Genomic DNA, 26,293 nt, shown 5'->3' with positions numbered 1-26,293 from the left:
AGAACAAATAAGTTCGACCGGCTCAGAGAGTGCTCTGGCAACATCCCCAGAGGAGGTATTCTTGAAATACTCTCTGATTTGCAATGCAAAATAATGATGCACCACCATGTGTGAATAAAAAAAATGCCTTTGGCTTTTTTGTGTTTTATGTTGCAATTATTTATTCATTTAGGCTATTATAGTCTGCATAGTTTAAACATGATCTTATTCATAACTTTATACTCACTTTATAACTTTCTACTTTATTCAAAACAAATCACTTAATTAATCATTTTTACATACAACATGGACATTAAAGCTTATATTTATTTTCTAAACCATGATAAATTGTGCCCATTAATCAGTTACAAAGCTGAATTGTTTTTGTTCTCAAATCTTAAATCATTTTTTAGTTCATTCTGCATAGTTTGGAGATCTAGGGAGTAAAATCTGAGAGATAATGAAATAGGAAAGTAAGTTGCTAGGCACATACAATACTTTCATGATCACATAAGAGGAGATCTTACAACGCAGACTTGCTGGCAGTGTCCCAGCTTGAACTGTCACTCCCACATTGATGTTCCTGTTTGTCTGACTCTACACTTACAGGTTCCCCATGTACCAGGACTTCCACCAACACCTCTGTATGAATGGCCTGAGCTTTACTTAACCAACAACTGTGATTTGTTTCAGTCCACTGGTCATTTTGCTTCTCCAGATCGTCCTCTGTCCAAATCCTGATGAGAGATGCTCTTGTCTCTTGGAGATATGAGCAGTTTTGTCCCTTATCATTTGTATTTCCTTCCACTGTGCTTCTATTCTGCTGCAGATCATCAGACGCCAAAACAAGATCTGAGGAGTGAGTGACTTTCTGTCGGACTCTCTGGTGCAGCGTCTCCTGTTCCGTCTTGGACCTGTTAACGTAAGAATTATTAACATTTTTGCAAAGCACAATATTTCAGTTTAGCAATGGTCTGCAGCTAAAATAACAGATATTTGATAAATGTTATGACCTCAGATGAGACTCAGGTAGCATTTCTCCACCGACATCTGTGTGATCATTCACCATAACCTCTTCTGACATTTGTGTTCTTACGACATCCTGCAACAGAATCACCAAAGTGTCCAGACAACAGCAGACATTTATGGTATTTCACGTTTGTTTGAGAGCTCACACACACACACAATACTTTGATATATACAGGCTGGTTCACCTGTGTGTCCATGTCAGAGGGCTCCTGTATGGGTGAGGTGGTGGGTCTCTCCTCCTCCATATACTGATCGGCTTTTGGGGGCAGGCAGTCAGAGAGGGAGCTGAGTCTGAACAACAGCTCATCTACCAAACTCTCAAACTCTTCAAGGTAGTAAGTCTGAAAAACCAAAAAGTCCACAATGATATACACAACGTAAATTCAAAATGTCACACACATGAGATGTATTAGAGATTTTTCTTAAAGCAGAAGTAAGTGGTCCGGTCGTTTTCGCTAATGCTGCGTTCCAGGCAGGCTTTTGAAATCGTAAATTACAGCTTCAAGTCACAACTTACGACTTTGTAGCGTTCCAGGCAACCCACTCGTGTTTTTCCGACCTGTTTTACCCGTGAAAGTCACTATAACGGCCACTCGTAACTTCCGACCGGTGAACTCGTACCAGATCGAACTGGTACCACTTCACGGTCGGAAAAATACGAGTTTCCTTGAACGTACCATAACAGTCCTCGTCCCTACGTCACCACATTCACGGCGTCCCTTGGCTGCACACACAGCCCTGCATGCCATTCTCTCTCCTCATTGGATAAAAACTGTAGGATACGAGAAATGTTTTCTCTTCGGCTCAGAGCAGAGCAGAGTGACTGACAGACCCGTGTTTCAGACCAAACACTCTATGTAAGTGATTGCTGTCGGAAGATATAACTATTTAAGACTTATATTAACACAAATATATCACTTACTTCTGCTTTAATTAACAAACATAAGTGATACAACAGTAAACTGTTTAAAGGCCTCTGCAGCTGTTTTCTCACTCTGCTCTCCACAGGGTTTTCCATCCATTTTGGTTCACGTGGCCCAGTCAACTCAGACATCTTCCGTCTGATGTAGCTGAACAGCTCTGCTACGGTGAAGACGTCCCTCCTGCTCTGGGATCTTCTGGCGCCTCTGACCAATGAAGACACCACACCCAACGTCTAAAAGAAAGACAGGTGTCTGTTTGAACACACAACAGTGATCTGGACTGCTCTTTGTGTGTGCAGACGAAGAATAGAAAACACTTGTGTACCGCTGCTGTCCACATCACAGTGGATGACAGGTAGACAGCTCCCCAATAAACAAAGTCACGGCCAGAGAGGGAGAGGAGGAGGCCCCTGGCAGGTCTGAGGCCCCAGTAGTCACCGAGGAGAGTCTGAAGGGAGCGGGACATGGAGCTGAAGGCCCGGGAGGTTTGTGCAAACAGAAGATTCCCAGCACAGGACAGCGCCACCAGCAGGATCAAACCTGAAATCTAAGACGGAAGAACATCCTAAGTTTTCAGCCGCGAAAAATCTACAACTGCACATGACGTCCTAAAGGATGAATCTCATATTGTAACATAAATAAGCTAAACATATGAAAAGTGTAGCATTATTGATAATGCAATAACTGTGACTGTTTGTAGAGTAATGTTATTAGAGGTGGTGCTTGGGATTAACATCTTTTATTACTTGTGTTGCTGCTGTTTGTGTTTACCGTTGGCCAGAGCAGGCTGGAGAGAGTGCGGGTCAAGAGTGCAGCAGAGGAAGCCACGGTCCTGTTCACCCTCAACACAATCACACACTTCATGGTGAGTAGGAAGAGTGTGACACCGCGCAGGGTTCGAATATCCTGAGACACAAAAACATTGTTGTCTTTCATTTTCAACCTCAAAGTCGGGTTTTCCTTTTTTATTAAATTTAGGAATATGAGCAATAATATAGAATGATAATATTATTATGCTCATAGTTATATTTATTAAAGTGGGGCAGTTTTCAGCCGAGGATACTGTGATAAATTCATTAAGGACATGCAGTGAACAATTTCTCTTACTTGTTCCCAGGTTGCTAAGATGCTGATATCAGCGTGTCCTCTCCGTCTCTGCAGCACCTCAACAACATCCATGATGACAATGGAGTAATAGATGTAATACACATGGTAGACTAGGATCACGGTCAGCAGAGTGACCTGCAAAAGAAGGAAACAAAGAAAAAATAAAGTGCATTTAATTCTACAGTATTCACAGTATTAAACCCCACTGTGTGCTGTGACCTTCAGAGCCTTTTCCTCTGTGGTTTATTTTATGTTGGTTTAAGAGCTGCATGCAGGTTACTTTACCCTCTCAGCCAGGTCACTGTGATCCTGTTTACACTGGTGTGCACATGTCTATGCATGTGTATCAGCTTTATCTGGGTAAGGCTTAAAGGGATACTTCACCCAAAATCAATAATTCACAATTGTTCTACTCACTGTCATGCCAAGGAAGGGTTTGGAGAACTTTTGGAGTCATCAAAAAGCTTTTGAAGTTCCAGGGGGGGTCCGGCTTGCAATGGATTTTCATATAATGGCAGCGGATAGTGCTCACTTTTCAATCGTCCAAAACACACACTATGAAACATCCAAATACCTCCATACTGCTCGTCCGTACTGACCCAAGTGTCCTGAAACCGCCACATGAAAAAGTTGTTCGAAAAAAAATTATTTGATCTCTGTTTTTAGCCTTGTTGTAGTAGTAGCTTCGAGTGGCTGCGCGAGATTTGCTGCGAGATGTTCTTCCGTGTTTACATCACACATCCAATGGTTTACAACGACGAACGAACATCTCGCAGCAAATCTCGCATATGCGCACAAACATCAACACAGCCACTGGGAGCTACTGCTACAACAAGGATAAAAACAGAGATCAAATTCATTTTTTCTGAACAATTTTTTCATGTGGCGGCTTCAGGACACTTGGGTCAGTACAGACGAGCAGTATGGAGGTATTTGGATGTTTCATAGTGTGTGTTTTGGACAATTCAAAAGAGAGCTCTATCCGCCGCCATTATTATGAAAATCTGTTGCCAGCCGGACCCCCCCTAGAACTCCAAAAGTTCTCCAAACCCTTCCTTGGCATGACAGTGAGTAGAAAATTGGTGAATTATTGATTTTGGGTGAAGTATTCCTTTAATGTTTTTCATGATTTTGTTGGAGTCATTTCTTTTTCTCATATCTCTGTGTGTATATAGGCTATGGCAGGCTTACTTCCAGCCAGTTGCATGGTGTCTTCAAGTATCCCATCAGTCCTTCCTGACTTATGGTGCACACCTGATTGCAGAGGTGCAACAGAGACAAGAGGAGGAAGAGGAGCTGAGAGGGAGGAGAAGAAAACACAAAGAACATTCAGGCTTTTGACAAAAAGGCAAGCATTAGAGTTAGAATATGATGTAGTTACAGATAAAAAGTGATGGAGCATTTTACCTGGCACACCATGACAACATAGTCCCATGCAGAGGGAGTGTGGTGCAGCCTGACTGACTGCACTCTGCAGGAAGGCAACAAGACACTGGTGGGGCTCTGCTCAACCAGCAGCGTCACACCAGTGAACAAGTTGGGTGCAGGGCTGAACAAGGTAAACTGGACCTTCAGGGCCACCGTCCGTCTGTCCAAAAAGCCACGCGAATGCAGGAGATTCAGTTTGGATGCAGCATCAGACCTGATGATGATGATGATGGTGGATATCAATGAGAAATTATTCTTGAGATCCGTCAAATACCGATTTTCTCCACTGTGTAAGTTTCTGTGTGACTCTCACTTTGTGTGACCTAAGCCGACTGCAGTACTTGGGGGTGTTGCTGTGGAAACCATGTCAGCCGAGAGTGGGTAAGCAGATATTCCTCTCTCTGACAGGAATAAGCGAAGTCCCTCTGGTACCTGAGGAGCCACGGAGAGAATAATATAAAGTATAATAATAAAGTAAATCTAAATCTTGTCTTTTTATTTTCATAACAGGTCGATCCTTGTGAAAACCGCAAGTAAGTACGTATAAATAGTGGAATAACACAAGTACATGTTTCCTTTTGTCACTTACCTGGTCCCAGAATGAGCTGTCTGCCTCCTTCTTCCACAGTATTGCTTCTCCAATCAAGATGTGTGGCTGCTGAACAACATTTATAAAAAATGTGTTTGGTAATATGGAATAAAACCTTTCCTCAACAATATTTTTCACATTTTTACAGCATATAAATCCTTGACAGTGAGACGACAACTGTTTCACCAGCTCTAGATGAAATTTCATGGGTTTTTAGTCATTGCTTACCGCAGATTTGGCTGAGGCATTCATGTAGAGCAAATTTAACAGACTGGTCTGTGTCCACTTCCACCAGTCCTCATGTCTTTGTATGGACATAAAATCACCATCACCATTCCTGCTGAAAAATAAAACATGATTTTGAGTTTATAAATTGTTTTAAAGAGAGAGAGAGAATATATGCATGTGTTACCTTATAAACTGTTTCCTGACAGTTTTATTGAGGTGGTAGTGATCACTGACTGAGCTGCTATATGTTACACACAGCATCAGGATCACCATGGAGACACAGACCGACAAATCCCTGGATGAGAAGGAGAGAGGAGATAACTCCTGATGTAGTTTTAAATCATACACAATCAGCTGCTCACACACACAAAGACACACAAACACACCTGAGAGTGTCAATGATAAGAGTCTCTTTTCTTTGCCTCCCACGAGTTTTCCTCAGCTCAGCCGGAGAAGGTGGGCGCACAAGACGTAGGTAGCGGGCTCGCCGACGAGCAGCAAGGAGCTGTCAATCAGAGATAATTGGCTTCATGCTTCAACTGAGAAGAATAAAACTGATTAAAAACAATAAGATTGTGGCGATCACCTTTTCAAAGTATGAGCATCTTTCCTGAGGGAGAGCTGGTTCATTAACCTCTAACTCTTCTATTCCAGAGAAAGAGTGAAAGTTTGGTGTTTTCCTGTACCAACAGGCGACGGCCACCGCCACAGTAAGTATCTGTAAAAGAAATAGAAATGTTTGAAATCTATTTTGTTGATAATTTTTAGTTGCACATTTATTTATTTTACATGTGTTTGACAACCGGTAGTTTTTTCGTTTACCAAGACAGGCTGGATGAAGAAGATGCAAGACGTCAGGGAGAAGAAGAGTGAGTGAATCCAAAGCAGAACTTTACTGCTGCTGAATCTGACACATCACACAAAGATCAATAATAAGTAATTGACTAACACCCAGCTCTTTATATACTTCATAATGCAATCACACATCTACTACCTCATTCCCAGCACTGCAGAGAGCACCAGGCCTGAGAGGGACAGGAGCAGACAAAGAGTCCAGGCCACATAGTGACACCACTGGGCTGTTGGTCCAACTTTTCTCCCTTTCGTTCTCTTCGCCCGGTGAGCATCTTCCTCTTCCTCCTTCTGTATGGCTTCATCTTCATCCCACATACAGGACAAGTGATCTTTCTGGGTTTCATGAAACTTGCTGCTTTCACTTATAAGATCAATTGTGTTTCCCTGAGCTGCCTGATCAGCCTTTTTCTCCTCTGAAATTAGCAACAAATCCTGAAACGCTGGCTCCACTCTGCTCTCATCTGGTGGATCATCCTGTCCTCTCATGATCACATTTGGTTGGGTTACAGGTTCTTCTTTTGTGTCTTTATTTTCCAGAATCATAGAAGACACAGAGAGTAGATCTGTGCCCTAAAACACAAAAAGGAAGGGTCAGGCAGGGATGAAAAATGCTTTGAGATATAGACAGAGAGAAATCGGAGGGAAAAGATTGATGCTTTAACCAAACCTGGTATTTCTGCCTCCAGGCGTCCTGTATCCACTCCTTAAGACTGCTCCAAGAAAGATGGAGGATGCTGTCAGCACCTGTGAGGAGACAGTCATCACTAAAATTAGGAAGAAAGAGGAAGAGAGGTGTGGAGGTAAGAAAAAGTGTGAAGACGAGTGAAGGAGAACCACATGGCTACATGGTAATTTACACACACAGAGCACTTTCTTGGGAACATCTGTACACCTGCTTATGGATATTATTATTATACATTATTTGGCAGATGTGCCTAATGCATGAAATCATGTAGACACAGGTCAGAAATGTATAATTGGGTGAACAGGACTGTAGAAAATACAGGAGAGAGTTTACATTTTAAGAAAGAGGAGGAATTCCATCCCTCACTTTCAAAATGCTGTTTGTACTTCTCAGCTTTTCTACCTTTTCCATGTTGAGCTCCCGTCTCCATCAGCTTGATCTTATGCAGTCGAAACAGGAGCGATATCACTGTTGCTCCGGGCAACACCGCCACCGCGCTTAATAAACCCGTTGTCACAGAAACAGCTGATACATCGAGAATACCCAACTCGAACGGCAACTGTAAACAAGGGATTAGAAAACACATCTGTAGGGATAATGTGTTATGAAACCTTCACACGGCGAATTAAAAAAAAACGGGAGATCTCATAAACAAACCTCATCATCCATCTGTGAAATGATTAGTGTGTTGACACATGCGTATCCCGACAGCAGCAGCAGACACACACTTAGTCTTTGAGTTTTTGTGAACAGGTTAGGGCAGGTGCAGCTGTACACAGACATCCAGATGTGGAGGTCGGTGAAATAGCTGGATAGCTTCAAACTCAACATCTGTGAATATGCAGGTGGAGATACAGGGTCACATGAGAGAATAAAAACAGTTTATGTAGTGTCTTATTCACTTCAGATGTTTATGAGAGTGCTGCACCTTTGCAAATCCTAATCCATGGGTACAGACGTGCAGCATTCTCTCCACCTGGCCGTCACCCCTGGTTACAGCCAACCAGCACTGACCAATGAGGAGCCAAGCGCGTCCTTTCACAAGCCCTCTGCTCACCTGATTAAAAAGGAGACACATAAACCATCTTGATAGTCCCGGAGAGTCCAAAACAGCATGTTAGCAAACATAAAACACATGGTCCTTACTTCAGACACCTCCACTTGTTTGAGGTACCAGGTCGGAGAGGGTCCTGAGCTGTCGTGCCAGATGTGGACCCCCCACACACGGCCCAAGCTGTTGGCTGTGCTGTGATGTCAGGGACAAAGATTATACTGAGGCAGAAGTAGATCAGAATAATCAAAAGCTATATATATAATATATATAGGCTATATATTATGAGGTATAAAGTAGTAAAATGTGGATCATGCGGTATTTGTAAAACTAATGATCTAAATCTAAAATTGAAGGTGGCATTTTGAGATTTTCAATCAACTTTATTTATATAGCACATTTAAAAAACCACAGGGGAAGCCAAAGTGCTTTACATTGAGACATAAAAATAGGAGGATTTTACCTGATTATAAAGGAGTCTTGAGAGTTCCTCCTGAACAGAGTGCACCCTGGGACTTGTAGTTCTCTTGTATGTGAGAACCCATCTTCACCATAGAGCACTATGTAAACCTGATAAAGATACAGATACAGATACAGATTGAACACTTTAATTACACTGTTTTGGCATTCATGAGAGTCATGAGATCAGGAGCAGGAGAGGATGAATGGCTGTTTTAAAGGGAGCAAATGGCAGCTTTACCTTTGCACTCATATTGGCTGCAGAACAGAGACCTGTGTGGATGGTTACAGCATAAAGACACGAGTCAAATGGAGAGTTGTCAGAAAGAAAGTGGACTCTTCTGTTCTTCTGGAACACGGTATCGGCTCTCTTGCACACCACCAACCCCGGGATGTAGAGGCAGACACACAGCACCAGAACAGCCAGCACAGTCAGATCACAGGACACACTGAAGTGATCAAAGACAAGAGAGGATTTACAAGATGTAAAAAAAAAAATCCTCAAAACTTCAGACCAAAATGAGCAGAATGACAAATTCCAAAGTTCAAATGTCTGCAAAATAACGACAATGACAGAAAGCTCTTGCTGAATCTTGTTAAATACGTCATTGGAGCCTCAGGAGGCTGAGATCACCTTAGGAACGGGTCCAGATCAGCAGTGTCATGGCTGCTGTGGATCTGGTGCTGCACCACAGTCAGCGGCCTCAGCTGGTGACAACTGAGACAAAGAGAACACACCAGCATAAAAGAAGTGATTCATTAATGTCATTCATCACAGTGTCCGCTTCTTTATTCCATGTCAGTGTCGGGGGTTTGTTCATCTCTTGAAGGTCACGGGTTCAAAAGTTCAAAATGTCCACTGCAGTGATGTCACTTGATCCATGTCCTTACCTGCAGTTGACAGAAGGGCTTGCGTCTGTTTGCCGTGTCCTGCAGCCCTGACGTGTCCAGGCCCCCTGGTGGTCGTCCCAGGATAAACACCGGCTGCTGACGGCGGTGAGACTGTAGCTGATCTGTTCACTCTGATGCTTGTTGTGTCTCGGTGCTTTCCCAAAATCAGCATTCAGCAGCGCCAGGTGAGCAACGCCTGCAGCTGGAAACATCAGGACTCTGGTGAGTGAGTTTAATCCTACTAGGTTTCAGTGAATTATTAAGTGTTACATGGTGATACATTTTTAAAATCTATTAACTTTTTATTTATTCAGTGCTTCTGAATGATGATTATTAACTCAACAGTTTTATGGTCATTGTACTGTCTCGTTTATGTTTTATATTTTGTATATTTGTATAAAGGCCCATCTAGAGTCAGGATTGCAAACCAGCTTAGACTATGAATACTAAACAGTGATGTATTAAAAATAACATTAAATAAATAAATGAAATGCATTTGCTGATTTTTTAATGAGCATATATTTGACTTTTTAGACATATTACAATTGGCTCCATCCTTGTTAAATTATACATTCTGTATAAAACTGGTTTATGAGATAAAAGGCACACTTATGCTTTAATTTGATGTTAACTTTATAAATGGCCAATAATTTAACAAAAGGAAATTTCAGAGAAAGGAAAGAGTAAAAAATCAACAGATAGAACCAAAATGATTTTTTTTTACCATTGAGATAGGATGGAGGCAGAGTGATGTGTATGGTGTTGGTCTCCCAGTGGTGAACCCTGTGGAGATGGTGCATGCTGGGAGTCGGCCGCTCGATCATCCTGTCACAACAGAGACTCTTGGTTTGGTTTTGTGTCACGATCTTCCTCCTACTATCAGATGATAACAGCTGTGAAACAACAACTCAAGATACTACAAGTCTACCTAAAGAGCAGCATGATGGGAAAGAGCTTGTTGGGCGACGGCATGAATGCCACACTCAGCTGGACTGAATGCTGCAAGTGGTCCTGGGTAATGTTGAAGCTGTGGTAGTTGGCCTGGGTGCGGAGGAGGACGTATTCACGTACAGAGCTCTCCTACGGGGAAGACATTTACACATTATAGGAGTTAGTCGTTTCAGCTTTTATAGTGTTTACTTTAAAAAACAACAGAGGAATTAGTAACATACTTTTTTTGGCGGATGCTGCAGCACAACGCTGATTGGTGGAACAAGGGAACGAACAGGGATCTTTCTCCTGGTGCTGCAGTTGTACAGACTCAGGTCGATCACCGGTCCACTGAGCCGGGGATCGGCAAGTTCAGTCACCACGCTAAGCACACATGGTGGGAGCCGCCTGCTCTCAGTGTCTCCAGTGTGATGAGCAAACAGAAGCTGGATCAGAGAGGTGGACATGTAGAAGGTGGTCGAGCCGCTGCTGATGACGGTCGAGGTTTGGTTTTGGTATGAGGCCAACAAGGTTATGGTATCTGTCCTGACTCCGTACTCCTGCACTTTATGGAGCAAAATATACTTCTGAAAAAAAAAACGAGAATGGATATTAGAAGAAAAAAATGGAGGCAGAGATAAAAAAACCTGTGCGGAGGGAAACATTCACACAAATGAAAACGTGTTTTCTCTCACCAGCATCAGGTCGGACGCAGTCTGCAAAATATCAACAACAAGCTGTTCCTTCTGCTTTGTTGCAGTTGATCCTCCCTCTCTGATGTGATCAGTGGCAGATGAAGCTGACATGCAGCCATCAGGAGAAACAACAGAGTCTGATTCAAACACTTGTGTGATATTATCCATGTTGGGCATTTCAGGTTTGAAGTTACGATCAGTCATAACAGCCTGTAGTAGGTATGAAAGCAGGACAACCAGGCTGTTGAGAGTCTTCTGGTCCAGATGATGATGGACTGGGGCACTGGATGCGAAAAACTGGTCTGAAACAGCCTGGATGTGAGCTGTCACTTGTGTGGCCTTCACTATTGTTACCTAAAAAAGCATAGGGAATAAGAATAGAATCGATGAAAAAAAAGAGTGCAAGTTATGTCTCTTTGTCCGTGTGTGTCCATGAAAGCAAACAAGCTTCCACTAACCTGATTTGTAACTTGTAAAAGGTCTTTGAGAATGGAGATGTTGTCCACCATTGATGCCTGTGGATGAAATGACATGTTAGTAAAATATTCCAAATAAGATGGAATTTTACTGTGTCATCATAGAGTCGTGTGATTGTGTATGTTTTTACCCGTTCACTGCTCTTGAGCTCACACATTGTGCAAATGAGCACATTGCGTAGGTGTATCTGTGCCTGTGTGTTGGCCTTGGTGTCCAGGCTGAGTCTGTTCAGAGTGCTGGAGAGGAGGCTGATGTAGTTACCAATCTCTCTGCTGTTCCCAAGCCGCATCAGAGCCGACAAGTTCCTCAAGCCTGAGCCTGAACTGGAGACGGAGTTATTAACATCACACCAGAATATGCACACCGACCGAATATCACAGTTTTTAGATCTGCAGTGCTTAGATGAAGGGATAATCACCCATCACTCAAATCCTTAATCATGAACAGAGTGTTAAAAAGTTGTTAAAACTGGATTGTTACACAAATATAATCGAAATCTCTTCTGACTAAGCTCCTGCTATTTGGCACAATACTGTATGTTATCACTACAATCTGGTTTTTCTGCATCTGTAATAAAGCCCCAGAACATAAACATGACCATAATCTTGATGTAAGGTGACAATAAGACGGAGATGATTCTTACAGCTGCAGATCAGGATCATTATTGGATGCCGTGTCTCTGAGGAAGCTTGGTCGGACTTGGACGGTCACAGGACAGGGTTTAGTGGCTGTCCCATATGTGCTGCTTCTGATTTCAGTATAAATAGTCACTATGGAAAGAACAATAAATAATTTCACTTAAATATTTGTCATAACATGCCACAATAATGTATTTTTGTGCACTTTAATTGTGTATTGTGTGTGTATGTGTGAGTGTACCTTTATAATCGTCCCTAGGGTCACCTGAAGGAAGGCTGAAGTAAAACTGGAAATCCCTCCCCTTGTACAGCAGCCTGGGGGGTCGGCTTCCTGCACTGAAGCTGTGCTCATACATTAAATCCTTCAGCACCAACCAGTGATTGGGTTGAACATGGAAGAGGTAAATAAAAGTATTTTTTCAAGAAACACCCACAACTCTACTCCATTGAGGCAGAGTCAAAATTTGCATTTGTTTTAATGGACAGGATTTTGGATGCTTGTGCATTTTCATCTTTGTTTAGGGGCATGTGTGGGTGCGTGACGTGCGTACCTCTTTCCCTGAGCTGCAGAAGACGCTGAAGTGTGTGTGTAACTCCAACCCTCTGACCGGCTGCACTTGGCACTTCATTCCCTCTGGTGCCGGCTTGGTTTTGAAGAATAGCTGAGTCCGGCCAAGAAAACTATGATGAGATTCTGAGGACAACAGGTAACAAGATCTCCTTCCTCTTAATAATTATTAGGAGAATAAGTGATACAAATGACCAATTGCTTTTGTAATTTTTCAAGTTATTACTGTTGCTATTATTGGTGAGAAACTTACTGGCAGTGACCTCCAACATGTATCTGCTCCCTGGCCTCAGGCTGAAAGGTCTGAATCTGAGAAGAGGGGAGGAAATTCCTAGAAAGATGGAAAGAGAGAGAAACATGACCCTAAAGTCTGAGATTTAGAGTGGTGGAGGGAATAAATGTGTGTAGCTGAGTTTCCACAATACTCTACCAGTGTAAGTATAGGACTCAAAAAGGCCTCTGTCTACTGGGTCTCGAGGCAAATCGAGCAAAGTTGGCTCCTGGATCACCACAGACGGTCTGGGAGCCACCAGATTACTCCCCTCATCTTCATGTACAGCTGGATCAAACACTGAGTCATCTGCTGAACTGAAAGTCTCACTGTCCACATCTAGGAACAAGATAAGATAAGATAAGATAAGATAGGACAAGACAGACATACAGTGGGGTATTGTGCAGTGTTATAATAGCAAAGTGTATAGTAGCCTACTACAGTAAACTGTACAAAAGAAATGCAAATCACTGAAATTAAATAAAAGAAGAAGATAAGTAATATATTAGAGCACTATAGTTTGTCTGTAGGCCTATTAAAGCAGAAGTAAGCGATCCGGTCGTTTTGGCTAATGCTGCGTTCCAGGCAGGCGTTTGAAATCGTAAATTACAGCTTCAAGTCACAACTTACGACTTTTGTAGTATTCCAGGCAACCCACTCGTGTTTTTCCGACCTGTTTTACCCGTGAAAGTCACTATAACGGCCACTCGTAACTTCTGACCCGTGAAGTCGTACCAGATCGAACTGGTACGACTTCACAGGTCAGAAAAACACGAGTTACGAGTAGGAACGCACCATAACAGTCCTCGTCCCTACGTCACCACATTCACGGCGTCCCTTGGCTGCACACACAGCCCTGCATGCCGTTCTCTCTCCTCATTGGATAAAAACTGTAGGATACGAGAAACGTTTTCTCCTCGGCTCAGAGCAGAGCAGAGTGCCTGACAGACCCGTGTTTCGGTCTAAACACTCTATGTAAGTGATTGCCGTCGGAAGATATAACAATTTAAGACTTATATTAACACAAATATATCACTTACTTCTGCTTTAAAGGGATAGTTCAACATTTTTGAAAATTGGCCCATCGCCATGATCCCCCTAGTAATAGCAGTAGGTTCGTTACCTTTAATTGTTGGTCCAAGCTGCTTTTAGATCGGGGGAGAAGAATACCGAGCGACGCAGCTACACTACGGAGGCTAATGGAATTTCTTGGTTTTGCTTATCAAACTCAGCAAATACACAACCAAAAAACTCAAAAACGCTGTGGTGGACAAGTTGTGACCTGCACATTTACCACGCTATGAGATAATAGCGGAAAGTTAAGAGAAGTGAAGCAAATACTCGGAACTACTTTCTTCAGTGAACCACTGGTCGGAGGGACACAGTGTGCGCACCTCAGCCAGTGCCGTAGTATACGGACGTATCTGCAGTAAACAGGCGCTTTTGAAATCACTCCGCCGAGCAGCCGTCTAGAGTGTAAAGTCCGACTTTGCCTCTAAAACAACTCCATCTCGCAACTTTCCGCTATTATCTCATAGCGTGGTGAATGTGCAGGTCACAACTTGTCCACCACAGCGTTTTTGAGTTTTTTGGTTGTGTATTTGCTGAGTTTGATGAGCAAAACCAAGAAATTCCATTAGCCTCCGTAGTGTAGCTGCGCCGCTCGGTATTCTTCTCCCCCGATCTAAAAGCAGCTTGGACCAACAATTAAAGGTAACGAACCTACTGCTATTACTAGGGGGATCATGGCGATGGGCCAATTTTCAAAAATGTTGAACTATCCCTTTAATATCAAAATATGTTGTTATAGCCTACCTAATATATTGTAGAATATGCCTATCAGCGTAAAAGGAATATTACACAGTTGGTTTGTATGAATTATTGTCAGTCATCAGCATTTAATTAACAATATCAATTAGTGAGGAAACATTCAATACCTGTGGGTCTCCCTGCTGAAATCCCTGGGTCTCCTTCCTCTGCACTTGGGAAGGGAACATCATAATCTGTATCTGCAGCAACATGCACAACGGTTAGGCTATACACTGAAAATGCACTGACGATGCATATGGAAATATAAGAAGCAACCAACTGTGTTATACTGAGACAAAAATATATGAAATAAAAAAACCTATTTATGGCACATTTACATAGACAGCACAGATAGCTCTTACAAATAGGCTATGCTCTATATGCTAACTGCACCAAACAGAAAAATTAGCAGCTAGTTAGCGCAAGGAAGAACTAGCAGCTTCAGAACCACATAGGCTACAAGTTGGTGGAGACCAAAAGCAAAGCTAAAAGAGTGAATGATGATATAAGAGGACATTTAACCGATAACACATTTAATCTATCAACTCAGTGACTGCGTGTTGTGATAACAGTATGTTTCTGCTGCCCCCAAGTGGCGGAAATTTGAATTGCTGCAGGTTTAAGGCCTGAGGGGACCACACAGGTGTTTGAAACACTTGCCCCTGATTAAACATCATGTAATTAGCCAAAGTATCTGAAAACAAGACCTTTAATTTCTATCTCTGTGAAAGTTATTTCTCCAGCTCAAGTCTTTTCTCACCTAGTCGTCCTCCGTCGTCACCACTCTCCAGGACAGGGAAAGAAAAATCCCACTCAGCTGAATGAAATGGAAATTCACTGATAACATCGCTGTGGTCAAAGTGCTCTGAATAAAGGGCTCCACTGTTGTCTCTGGTGAGTGGTGGCTCTTCACTGTGATGCTCCGGAGGGTCAAACTTTCCCAGGGAAAGATAAGAGGGCTCCTCTCCTATATATTAATAAAGACAAGCTGTTAAATAATTCATAGACTCCATTACTGTATATAGTATTACTTCTTGTTAATATCCTTATTGATGCCCAAATCATGATACTTGTGGGATTTCTTTTTTTTTTTAAACATTATTATTATAGTGCATTTAATGACACACCGTCTGTATTTGACATATAGCTTCCTCTCATCGATGATGTCCCACTGTCAGTGAGATCCAGATGTAGTTTTCCGGCTCTAGTTTCAGAAGCAATCTCAGGCAGGACAACACGGGCCAAGGCAGGGACAGTAGTGTAGTATGAGGTATCTGTCTCAGATGGATGCAGGCTGGGAGTCTCAAGGGTCTGAGAGAAACTGGCAGGACTCTTAATGATTGCAGAAGGAGAACCCAGATCCACTGTGGAACAAAAAGGGACTGGAAAAGAACAGAAAATAAGTATTTCTTTGTGGAAATGCACTATTTCTAATTACCTTTTAAATTCAACCAGGTCCTATTCTGGGTCAACTTTTCATTTTACCTTCTGTTACAGGCCTGGTGGAGGCATTGACCCTGTACAGACTCCAGGTGTATTGGATGTGCTCTGGGGAAACATTACAGTCTTCACACAAGGTACTGATGGAGAACGCCTGATCCCAGCTCACCTGGTCTCCTTGGCAATGATGGCAATAAATCAACAGCTTCCTGTATTAGAAACAATTTTAAAATAAGATTTGTGCAGCAAGATTCAAGAGATCATTTCAATCAATTCAGTATAATTAAAATGATTTTTTTTATCCTCAACTGTAATTTGTAATTATTTGTGCAAAAGTTGTCATTGAATGTTGTCATTATGGCCAACCATATAAAAAGAGACACTTGATTATGAAGGACATATGTTTGCCAGTCTGATCAGTAGTTGGGGAATACATAGCCATAAACACACTTGAGATATAGTGAATTTTGGACTCTCACCCAAGCAGGTTTGATTGGACTGTGAGGAAGGTCTCTGATGAAGCTGAGCGCTCTCCACTGTGTATGGTGAGTGTGAAGTGGAACTGGTCAAAGTTGCGTTTTAAGAAACTAACAGGAAATGTGAACACGGGTGAAGAAGTGGGAACGTATTGGGTGAAACAGGAAGCAGTGATGATGGAGCTGAGTGGTTTACACGCCCAGCTGTAGCTATGAAAAGGAAAAATAAGAGAATATGTCAAATTCTAGCCAAACCTGTTTCAGATCTTTTCAGGAATGAAGAAACATGTGGGCCAGAAATCTAGAAATTTGATTGACCAGAGAAATCTAACATCTGGAAGTCAGAGTTTCTACCTGAGTGGGTTCATGGGAGAGTCAGGGTCATGAGATCTCTGCCCGTCCAGCGTTACTATGGTGGTGTTCCTTGTGTTAATGAAGATGTTGGTGCCACCCTGGATCGAGGCCACAGGAGGGCTCGGCATCACCTGAACTCTTACAGTGTAATTACTGTACACCACACTACCGACAACCTGGACCTGCAGAGCAATTACAGTTATGGGGTCAAAACACAGTTGATCTAGGCTATGAAGAGTAATGCATTGCTCTATCTCTGGACAGTATACAGCTACTTACCCTGGCTATGGCAGTGTAGGTGTCATGTTGCAGGAGGTGGCTCTGCAGTGTGAGACTCTGTCTGTGTGTGTCTATCTGAGGCAAAAGGAGGGTCTGTCCTGCAGAATCCAACAGACTCCAGGTGTATTGAACGCCTCCTGATACATCACAGTCCATTTCAGTCTCATATGTCACCCCCAGATGTATGACCTCATATCTCTGCACCTAGAAGGAGGAGGATAATTTTATTTTCAGCTTTACTTTTCTACACTGTTGAAGATTGAGGTAACGGTTATCCTGGTAATGTACCTGTAGTTTGAGAGGACCCATGTTTTTGACTGGCGGAGGCTGACAAGGCTGGTCCACAACAAAGATGTGACTGCTCAGAGAGGCAGAACTAGCCAGGTTAGACACTGTCACTTCGGCTCTGAACTCTCCCATCCTGCAGAAAGAAACGCATAAAACACAAATACACATTACGGAAGATTTCATTGAAAGAACAGTTAACACGTTCACTAAGACATACTGTAGCCTTAGCAAATGATGGATTTAGAAGCTCATTATTTATGTTAATTAAATAAGGATTAACATGAGATTGCATGCAATATTATGGCATAGAAATATGGACAGTAACCTAAGTTTCTGCTTTTATGGAAGTATAAAATTAAATAACAACTAGATTATTATTTAAATTAAAATTAACAAAGTGACCATTAAAACCATGGCTCACCTGTGGAAGACATGTTGTTCTGTGCTCTGTCCCACTCTGGATGATCCATCTCCAAAGCTCCAGAGGAAGGTGAGGTTGGTCCCAGCATTGAACCGGCAACTTAATGTCGCTGTCTGATTCTGCAGGACCGAGGCCTGGTGGACCAGCCTGTTGAGCTTCACTGCTCTCTGGACCAGCAGGGGGAACGCCTCAGAGGTGACGGATGTGTGAGAACCAGACAAGACCACAACTACATCAAACCTGCATTGGGGAAAAACTGACGGTATGAACATATATGCACAAGCTCTAAACTGATCAGAGGATTCTACACTTTCTTGTAAATAAAAATGAAACAGTCCTGATTATTATATTTCTGTCAGTAATAGATGAAATTATGCCACTTAGCAACACGGCCTCTAAAATAGATTTAATGTTATTATTCTGTAGCCTACTAACGTTATAATATCTAATGCTATTCAGGGTCAGAAACTCCTTCGTTAGCCCGGGGTCTTTAAGAGCCTCCCCGGAGTCCCCGCCCCTCTCTGGAGCCGACCAATCAGAGCCCAGGACCGAGATTTGATTGGTACCTGGCGCCACCTGCGTGTTCCGCCCATATCCTGCTTTCTGACGCGGGTTAAACAAACAAACAAACGCGTTAGTTTAAAAAATAATAATAATATAATGGCGTCGGTCCTGTTTTGTCAGTCGGAGCTTCAACGAGAAGATGCAAACACGATGCAGGTTCATTAGGTGGACTCGAGCAGGAAGACAGACAGTGGCCTACCCGCAGGGAGGCAGTCCGAAGGGGGGAAATGCTAATGAAGTCGCTAATGATTTGGACTACTTTTATGAAAAACCCCTTTGTTTTTTTTCCCTCTGGTGGGCACTTATGGACTGGTGGACAAACAATGGAGGAATGGACAATTGGACCTCACAGACAGCTTCAAAGGTAACGCTGTTCATTTGACTTAATGATATATGGATGCATCATGAATAATTTATGTAGGCTAATGAGGTAGCTTGGCCTATAGCATGTCAGCATTGAAAGACATAAATTTTAGGCCTGTGTTTATGAGCCTGTTCCTCCACTAGTTCAATAAGTCTAGGAGGCAGCTTTGGACGCCCAGTGATAAGCTGATGAGCTGCTGCCACAAATCTAAACTCCAATCTTTGTAGCTACTGGTTTTTTAAGGCTTGGTAAAAAAAAAAAAAAAAAAAAAAGTAAAAAAAACAACAACCAAAAAATGTGGATGGATATTTGTGTATTTCATGTGTGCCCAGTACCTGCCAGGTTTGTGGTATCTTTTGGTGACGGTGCTTGTCTTGGTTCTGACTGACGTGGAGTCTCCAAAGTGCCAGATGAACTCCACAGGGTCTGGCACATCAGCCACAGCCTGGAAAGTTATCTCAGTATTTGTGGGATAGGCTTGTTTTTCTGAATAGATCCGTACTGGTAGGCACAAAACAGATTACCACATGGTCAATGCATTATGTATAGCCTATGCCCCACAAATATAAAAAAAAAATGTAGCAGAAAACAAAGACTTTTTGAAAACAATGCCTTGAGAGCAGGAAATAACAGGAAAAACTGGTATTTAAATCATATCATAAAAAAAGATATGAGAATTTATCAATTTGATTTTTTTAAAAGGGAGCCTATATAATCTTCCCTCTCTATTAAACTAAAGCTGCTTGTAACAAAACATTTGCTGCTATACTTTATGGACCGTGGGAAAATCCCACCTATTCTGGTTAAAGATTCACAGAATATATATTTCTTATCATTCATAGTAAGTAAAAGCCACAGTATTTTCTTTCTTTTTTTTAAATCCTTTATCAATGTTCAGATGTTTTGCACTGCTCAGTGGTTGTCGGTTAAAAGTACTTCCTTACCAGCGTTACCCAGGCTGTGAACTCGACTGTGACTGGTGGGTGGTTGCCAGTTTGGATTAGCTTCAGCTTGTGGTGACGCCTTCCTGTTCCCCTCAACACACACCCTGATACTTTTGTTCTGAGAAGACACTCGATTCTCAGCTCGAAGCTCCACCGCAACCGTCCCGACGTGGTTGAAAAGCAAAACCACCGTTGCTTCTTCTCCTGTAGCGTAGCTGCTGTTTCTGTACAGCAGTGTTGTGTTCACCAGCAGAGAGACAGTCATATCAGTCCCCGCTGCCACGCTAAATATAACTGACTGTTTGTGATTTGTTTTGATCACACTGGGGACGTTCAGTGTCAGCTTTCCAACCAGATCTTGAACCAGCATTTGTGTTTGAAACGAGTCCAAGCTGACTGGGTTAAAGGCCTTCACTGTGACGTTATAACATCCTGCTATTCGAAGATACACATTGATGTTCCACTCCTCTGTTGTCCGGTTCATCACAACAGCATTGTCCAAGCTGAAAGTCCAAGTTATTTGTGACCCCATGCGGCTCCCACGACTAACAACCTCCAGGCTAAAGTTTGTGTACGTTGAAACTACTGACATCCAACTCCCAGAAGGCCTCAGGGCTCGGATGTGTTCGTAGACCATGAGGGTTTGAGGCAGGACAGTGGAGAGCAGCGCTGATGAGGGATCAGAAGCAGAGACAACAGATGCTGTGAGGTGAAACTGTCCCACTGTGGGAAGGTGGCAGCAAAGACGGAGGTGCAGAAAGCAGCTGGACCGGTTGGTGGTGTGGAGGAGGTGGAGGAGAGGGATGAAGTCATGGGGATGAGTTTTGGTGCCACAATGACAACAGATATTACTGTGGTGTTGATTGAAGCTGTGGTGACAGATGATGTTGCCATAATTACTGCAGTTACAGTCATGGTCATTGCCGTTTTCCCAGTCAGTAATTTTCCTTATAGGACTCCTACGTTTATTCATGTGAGTAATGTTGGCACTGATGATGTCAGTTTCATTATTCCTATTCATTGTTATGTCACTGCTGTGTTTGTTGTCGTCGGTGTTGCGCCCACAGCAGGTGTTGGTGTCAGTTCCTTTGCTGCTGATGTCAGACAGGTTCTCACGGTTGTGGTCGTCCTCTGGAGTTAGTGAGAGGTTTAGGACAAGTAGGTGCTTCATGGTGGTGAACAGCTCCACATCCACAGAAATGCACTCTCCAGCTCTCAGCTCTGGGTTCTTCGAAACCCAAACTTTAAGATCAGAAACAGCAGGACGCACAACAACCTGCGAGAACACACAGACACATTGTGCTGCAAGTGAATGATATGAGAAAAAGCACACACTAAAGACTACCCTTGATTTTTTTTTTCTTTTTTTTTTACTGTGTATACATTGTTGAGTGCTTGTTTAGCCAAATCCTGATATAAATTATTCCCCTGTGAATTAAAATACTATTTGAATAAGCCAACAATAAACTACATTTTTGTACTGGATTACATGACCAATGAACATGGACACTGCTACTTTATTTTAATACAGTTCCTCATACACCATTCTGCAGCTGTAATAACTTTCTTAAAAACCAAATATGTATAAGTCCACTGCTGAAAACAGTCTGTCCAAATACTATTTACTGCAGTTTGAATAATGTTTTCTAAAAATGACTTTTCTCAACCATTTTTGTAAATTATTTATTCTTTTCAAAATGTTTTTGTTTTGTTTTTCCTGTCTTATAGGACCTAGTAACAAGTCAGTATGACAGAAGAAGTAACACAGTTCTGGTGTTTGGTCCTTTTTGTGGGAATTGTATTGATAAAATGGTTAGTAGTCATTTCTCATAATTAATGCCACATCAGAATAACATCGTCACTTAAGAACAGCAGAGTACTTACAACACGTATTGTCTGCTGTCTCCATCCTTTGGCACCAGAGGCGTTCACTGACACAGTGTGAACTCCCTCTGATTCAAAGGTCCAGTTCTGGAGCAATTTAGAATTGGAAAAAGAAAAATACTTTTGTTAAATAAAATTCACCCTTTGTATTTTATGCAACGCAAACCTATTCTTCAGAATGTGTATTGAGGTTTATGCTTCTTTCTCATTCAGGAAGTGGCTACTAACTAATTCTGTAAATAGAAACCAGTTGGTTTTCGATTCAAAGTGTTGACCCTTGACCTCTTTGAATTCTGAAACATTAGTGACATGATTTAACTTGCGTAAAAGTTACATTTGTTGAATTGTGAACAGCATGTTCTCCTCCTCCACCTTATTTAAAGGTTCTGGTTGTATTCTAAGTTTTTAGCAAAAATCTCTCAGATCGAAATAAATTTCTTTTTGCAGTGCCAAGGAGACATTTGTCATCCTGATAATTTTAAAAGATGCAAAAATAGATTGCATAAGAAATTATATACTGTCAGTGTCAATTTCACATGTATAGAATTTATCATAAATCTTGAATGCCATTTTTGCCACATTATATATTTGTTGTCATCCATCCTTTATAAATGTGTAGCATCTCCATATTTGAAGATGAGGCAGGACTTTTGAGAAGCAGATGTTGGAACTATGACAGAAACACAGTTTTCATGTTGTAATGATATTCATTCTTATATATCAATTAGGCCAGGCAGTAGACATGAGGAATGTGATCAAATGTAATAAAACCACTGGCAGCATATCGTTGTAATTTAAGGTCCTCAATACAGCTAAGATAATGCTTTTTCTTGTTGTTGATTTATGATAAATAGGAACAGTTAAAAAATCCCTTCAAATCCCTTCATACTTAATTTTAATTTTTAAAAGTGGATTCAACCTTCATAGCTACTGCAAACATTTGGTTTTAAGATGCATTATGAGCTATAATAATATTTTCTCAGTCCTTCTTACCAAAGTGCTGTTTGAACTGTCAGACAGAGGGAGGCAAACCGTCTTCACAGCTTTTCTCTCTCTCTCCACCTCTATGTTTTCCGCTCTCTTTTCATGCCCAAACACCCAGCAGAGCCTCGCTGCCTGCAGACTCTGAGCCGTGTATGCCTGCAGTGTGACAGAGTCGCCCAGGTACGCTGCCTGCGTGGCCTCACTGAGTGATTCTGTCTGTTGCAGATGTACGCAGGAGGGGACGCCCAAGGGCCCGTGGAGCACAGAGATCACCAAACCATCTGGAGTGAGCTGCAAGACGGAGAGGTGGAGGGTGGAGGACAGCGTGGACAGGAGGTTGGAGACACTAACATCTAAACACAAAATAACAAGATAAGAGAGAAAATAGAGAGAAACAGTTTTACACAGTTATATATTTACTATTAATTCATTAATTACTCAGTGTTAATTAGAGTTTTATGTAGTTGGCTCACTTATTTCATATTTTCCTGGAGTTTCCAAAATCCAATCAGATGACATGACAAAAGAGCCATCATCCAACAAGCTGACATGTTGTGAACTTTGACCTCTGGGGGTCGTGTCCAGGAACTCCACAGTGACATAAAAGAGGTCCTGTCCTCCCAGACTCTCAATCCCTAAAAATCACAGGGGAAAAAACAGATTTGAAAATACAAAAAAACAAAACACTGATATTTTATACTTTGTACTCTTTTTTTTTCTTTTTTTTGTAAATATATTTATCAAACAGTCAGAGATTTCTTTCTGAGTTTAGACATATCCCTCCAGATAAAAATTAATTAACAAGAACTCTGTTCAACAAGACACATAAAATATTTACTCAAGATTGATCATTTTAAGATCAAATCTTGATTTAGTTATTTTATATTATATGATTTTTTTTAATTATACAAAATTAATTATAAATCAATTCATTTTGAAAAATATATTGTGATCCCTTTTTTTTTTTTTTTTTTTTTTTACCACATCACACATCTGCAGTTGTCGTGTTATAATGGATACAGATGTTGCCTGCTTCTGTCCACACATGTGATTCATTCATACAGTGATTCATTTTTTATGAGGTAGTTTGAACTGTTCTTTGCTGAATGAATGACTGAACTTTACAAGTTAAAATAAATAAATAAATAAACACAGTTTGAGCAGCCCTGCATATGGACAAACCCTCTCCATGTAATCATTTTAAATCTAATTATTTATCATTAAAAAATATATAATAATATATTAAGTAATATAATTGAAGATATGTAAGATTACTTTTTCCCAAACCCAAGTGCTTTATTTGAAATTATAGTAAATGTATAACAAATAAATAATTTACACAATTAATTTCAATTTCTCCAAAAAATATGTTTTCACTCAAAAGTAAAGAATTAAGTAATTAAAAAATTAGGAAAAAGTTATTTGCGGAGTCAAAAAGTATTATTAACAGTATTATAACACAGAACTCAACCTGAGGATTCCCAGGAACCTGTGTGTGTGTGTGTGTAAGACTCAGAGGCAGCTGACCTGTTGGCTGGTCGGGGCGTCCAGCCAGCTTTCCAGAAACCTCCACAACAAAACTCTCCCCAGCCTGCACTGTGTCCACAGAGGAGGACAGGCTAATGCTGTGCACAAATGGTCCATCAGTTCTGTAGAGCGCCACAATCCCCCGCTCGCCTCCAACAGGCAAATCCACCACACTGGAAAAGAAAATATCAATAAAGAAGCATCCCAGAAAGTTTCAGAGGATGTGAACCGACCATTAGGACACATTTTACATGATTTACTGAATTATGTTTGTGTGTTCAGTCACAAAATGGACGAGGACATGAAACAGAGCAGTCATAGTTGGATGCTGACAGGAAAAGGCTGCAGTCTTTCTCACCTTCGTCTCTCACTCTCCCCTCTGACATCTGACCCTCCGCTGGAAGATGCATCGAAACACTCACTGACGACCAAACCCTGTAGCTGGTTGTTACCACAGTAACAGCTCTCCGAGGTCAGGGCTGCAACCTGGTACCTTAAACAACAAATAGTGAAGATTATCTAAAACACACATAAACCCAACACCACACCCATACAAACCAGTGTCTTTATATGTTGATCATCATGTGACATAAAACAGCTGGAAATCCCAGATGTGTTGCATTCAAATTTGTTTGTAAATCTTGGCTGCAGTATAAGCTATACATCTTATTGCAAAAAAATAAAATAGAACATCTCAGTTGCACAAAAGCAACTGAACCCAGAGGTCAGGTGTCATTGTTTAAGACTTGTTTTGTTATTGGAAAAAAGCAGCTTTTAAACCAGTGAATTTCCTCATGGAAAGATAAAAATAAAAGAACATGAAGCCAACTATGTTATGGGAGAAGCTTGTCTGGGGTGTCACATAATATTCTGCTACAGAATTAGTGTTTGAGGGATTTATAAGAACGTTTATTCTAATTTTACTTGTGTTTTATTTATAAGAGCACAGTATGGTGAGCATTAAGCTACAATAAACATCTAGCCTGTATAGCTGAAGTCAGTTTTTACATAGTTTTTAAAAGGTCAGTCTAACACTAGATTATCTGTGTCTCCGTGGAGAAACGATCAGCTCCCAGGAGGAATTGATTTTTATTTATTTATTTTTAATTACAAAAAGCGGATTTTCAAAGTCATGTCACACCAATCATAGCACTACCCCACCTGGCTGTTTATGAAATGCTGCTCTTACCCCGGTTCCCCCCACCCTCAACTCACCCCTCATCCAGACAGCGCACAGAGCAGGTTACCGGGTCAAGGTCATGGGCGCCCCTGGGTGTACAAAGCCCGAGGAAAGAGGAGTCGCTGCCGCTGACGCAGCCCATGAACCACGGTGGATTCTCCCTGCCAGCCACGGACAGGCTGGCAAAAAACGGATGCAGTGAAATGAGGATGTAAACAAAAACTCCGAACATGTCCGATCCCGTGAAAGTCTGCGCAAAGGCCGCAGCAGAGGCAGAGGCTGATGGAGGGGGAAACAGCTGGACGGACCAGTGGGTCTACTCTGGACGAGGACATACAGACAAGTTATAGACGGAGACGAGGGGAGGAGAGAGAGACGCAGGTGCAGAGACAAACATGAGCTCTGCATACAAGGTGTGTGGGAGGAGAGAGAGTGAATGACTGTGTGTAAATGAAGAGGAAGGAGGAGGCTGGTTTCATTGAACGGGGATCAAACGGAAAATCACAGGTCTGTTAGGAGCAGTTAAATTGACTCTATATAAATGCATTAGAAATCTTGATTGGCCTAATTTTACTATATTTCCGTATGACTGTATGAGGCGAAACGGATCACATGGACTCTAGTTTTCCTTCTTATGGCGTCTGGATTTTAAGTGATTTAAACAAACTCGTGTGTTCTCATTAAATGTGATTTTACTTATTGGAAGTTAACCTCAATTTTTAAATGCAGTGTGTTGATGATGTTATAAAATCCCAGGCAAAGGACAAAGGTCGCCTGTCAGTCGACATGAAGCAGTTTACAGAGGAAGAAAGGCTTCTTGCTCCAAAATGAGAAAATCGACACCACGATAGATGGAAGATTAGAAAATGAATAAAATCAGCAGTGTAAAGGACAAGGAGGTGTTAATAATGTGAATTTTGTTTATTATTCTGTTGTAACACATTGAGATAAACTCACCTGGCCTTACGTGACCTGG

At 41.7% G+C, this 26,293-nt stretch overlaps 2 protein-coding genes across 2 annotated transcripts in view; one reads left to right on the top strand and one right to left on the bottom strand.

Annotated features, from left to right (window-relative positions):
• Window positions 1-149: 149 nt before the first annotated feature.
• pkd1l1 (polycystin 1 like 1, transient receptor potential channel interacting) lies at window positions 150-26,293 on the bottom strand. Its single transcript, XM_083995266.1, is given in 54 exon segments — window positions 150-893; window positions 993-1,081; window positions 1,194-1,349; window positions 2,003-2,164; window positions 2,257-2,478; window positions 2,703-2,837; window positions 3,039-3,173; window positions 4,230-4,334; window positions 4,446-4,680; window positions 4,780-4,894; window positions 4,896-5,124; window positions 5,284-5,395; window positions 5,468-5,578; window positions 5,670-5,788; window positions 5,870-6,001; window positions 6,106-6,190; window positions 6,278-6,708; window positions 6,806-6,882; window positions 7,226-7,382; window positions 7,481-7,654; window positions 7,752-7,880; window positions 7,970-8,069; window positions 8,338-8,444; window positions 8,575-8,782; window positions 8,968-9,051; window positions 9,225-9,426; window positions 9,949-10,049; window positions 10,153-10,304; window positions 10,397-10,741; window positions 10,850-10,953; window positions 11,294-11,649; window positions 11,970-12,096; window positions 12,206-12,326; window positions 12,516-12,658; window positions 12,786-12,863; window positions 12,963-13,142; window positions 14,741-14,812; window positions 15,373-15,579; window positions 15,785-15,976; window positions 16,098-16,261; window positions 16,532-16,738; window positions 16,883-17,064; window positions 17,162-17,365; window positions 17,450-17,582; window positions 17,871-18,110; window positions 19,134-19,299; window positions 19,743-20,411; window positions 20,775-21,018; window positions 22,620-22,963; window positions 23,075-23,245; window positions 24,138-24,310; window positions 24,496-24,630; window positions 25,353-25,496; window positions 26,275-26,293. Coding segments are annotated over 53 exon segments (9,519 nt in total). The 5' UTR covers window positions 25,460-25,496; window positions 26,275-26,293; the 3' UTR covers window positions 150-502.
• Window positions 18,059-26,293, top strand: part of mllt10 (MLLT10 histone lysine methyltransferase DOT1L cofactor) — a 78,033-nt gene continuing 69,798 nt past the window's right edge. Inside the window, exons 1-3 of the mRNA XM_083995727.1 lie at window positions 18,059-18,132; window positions 18,764-18,798; window positions 22,836-22,946. The gene's annotated coding sequence lies outside the window, so the exon portion shown is untranslated. The remainder of the gene's footprint in view (window positions 18,133-18,763; window positions 18,799-22,835; window positions 22,947-26,293) is intronic.

The sequence above is a fragment of the Trachurus trachurus genome (genome assembly GCF_905171665.1).
Source record: "Trachurus trachurus genome assembly, chromosome: 20".
Lineage (NCBI taxonomy): Eukaryota > Metazoa > Chordata > Actinopteri > Carangiformes > Carangidae > Trachurus > Trachurus trachurus.
This window is presented reverse-complemented; position numbering and strand designations above follow the sequence as displayed.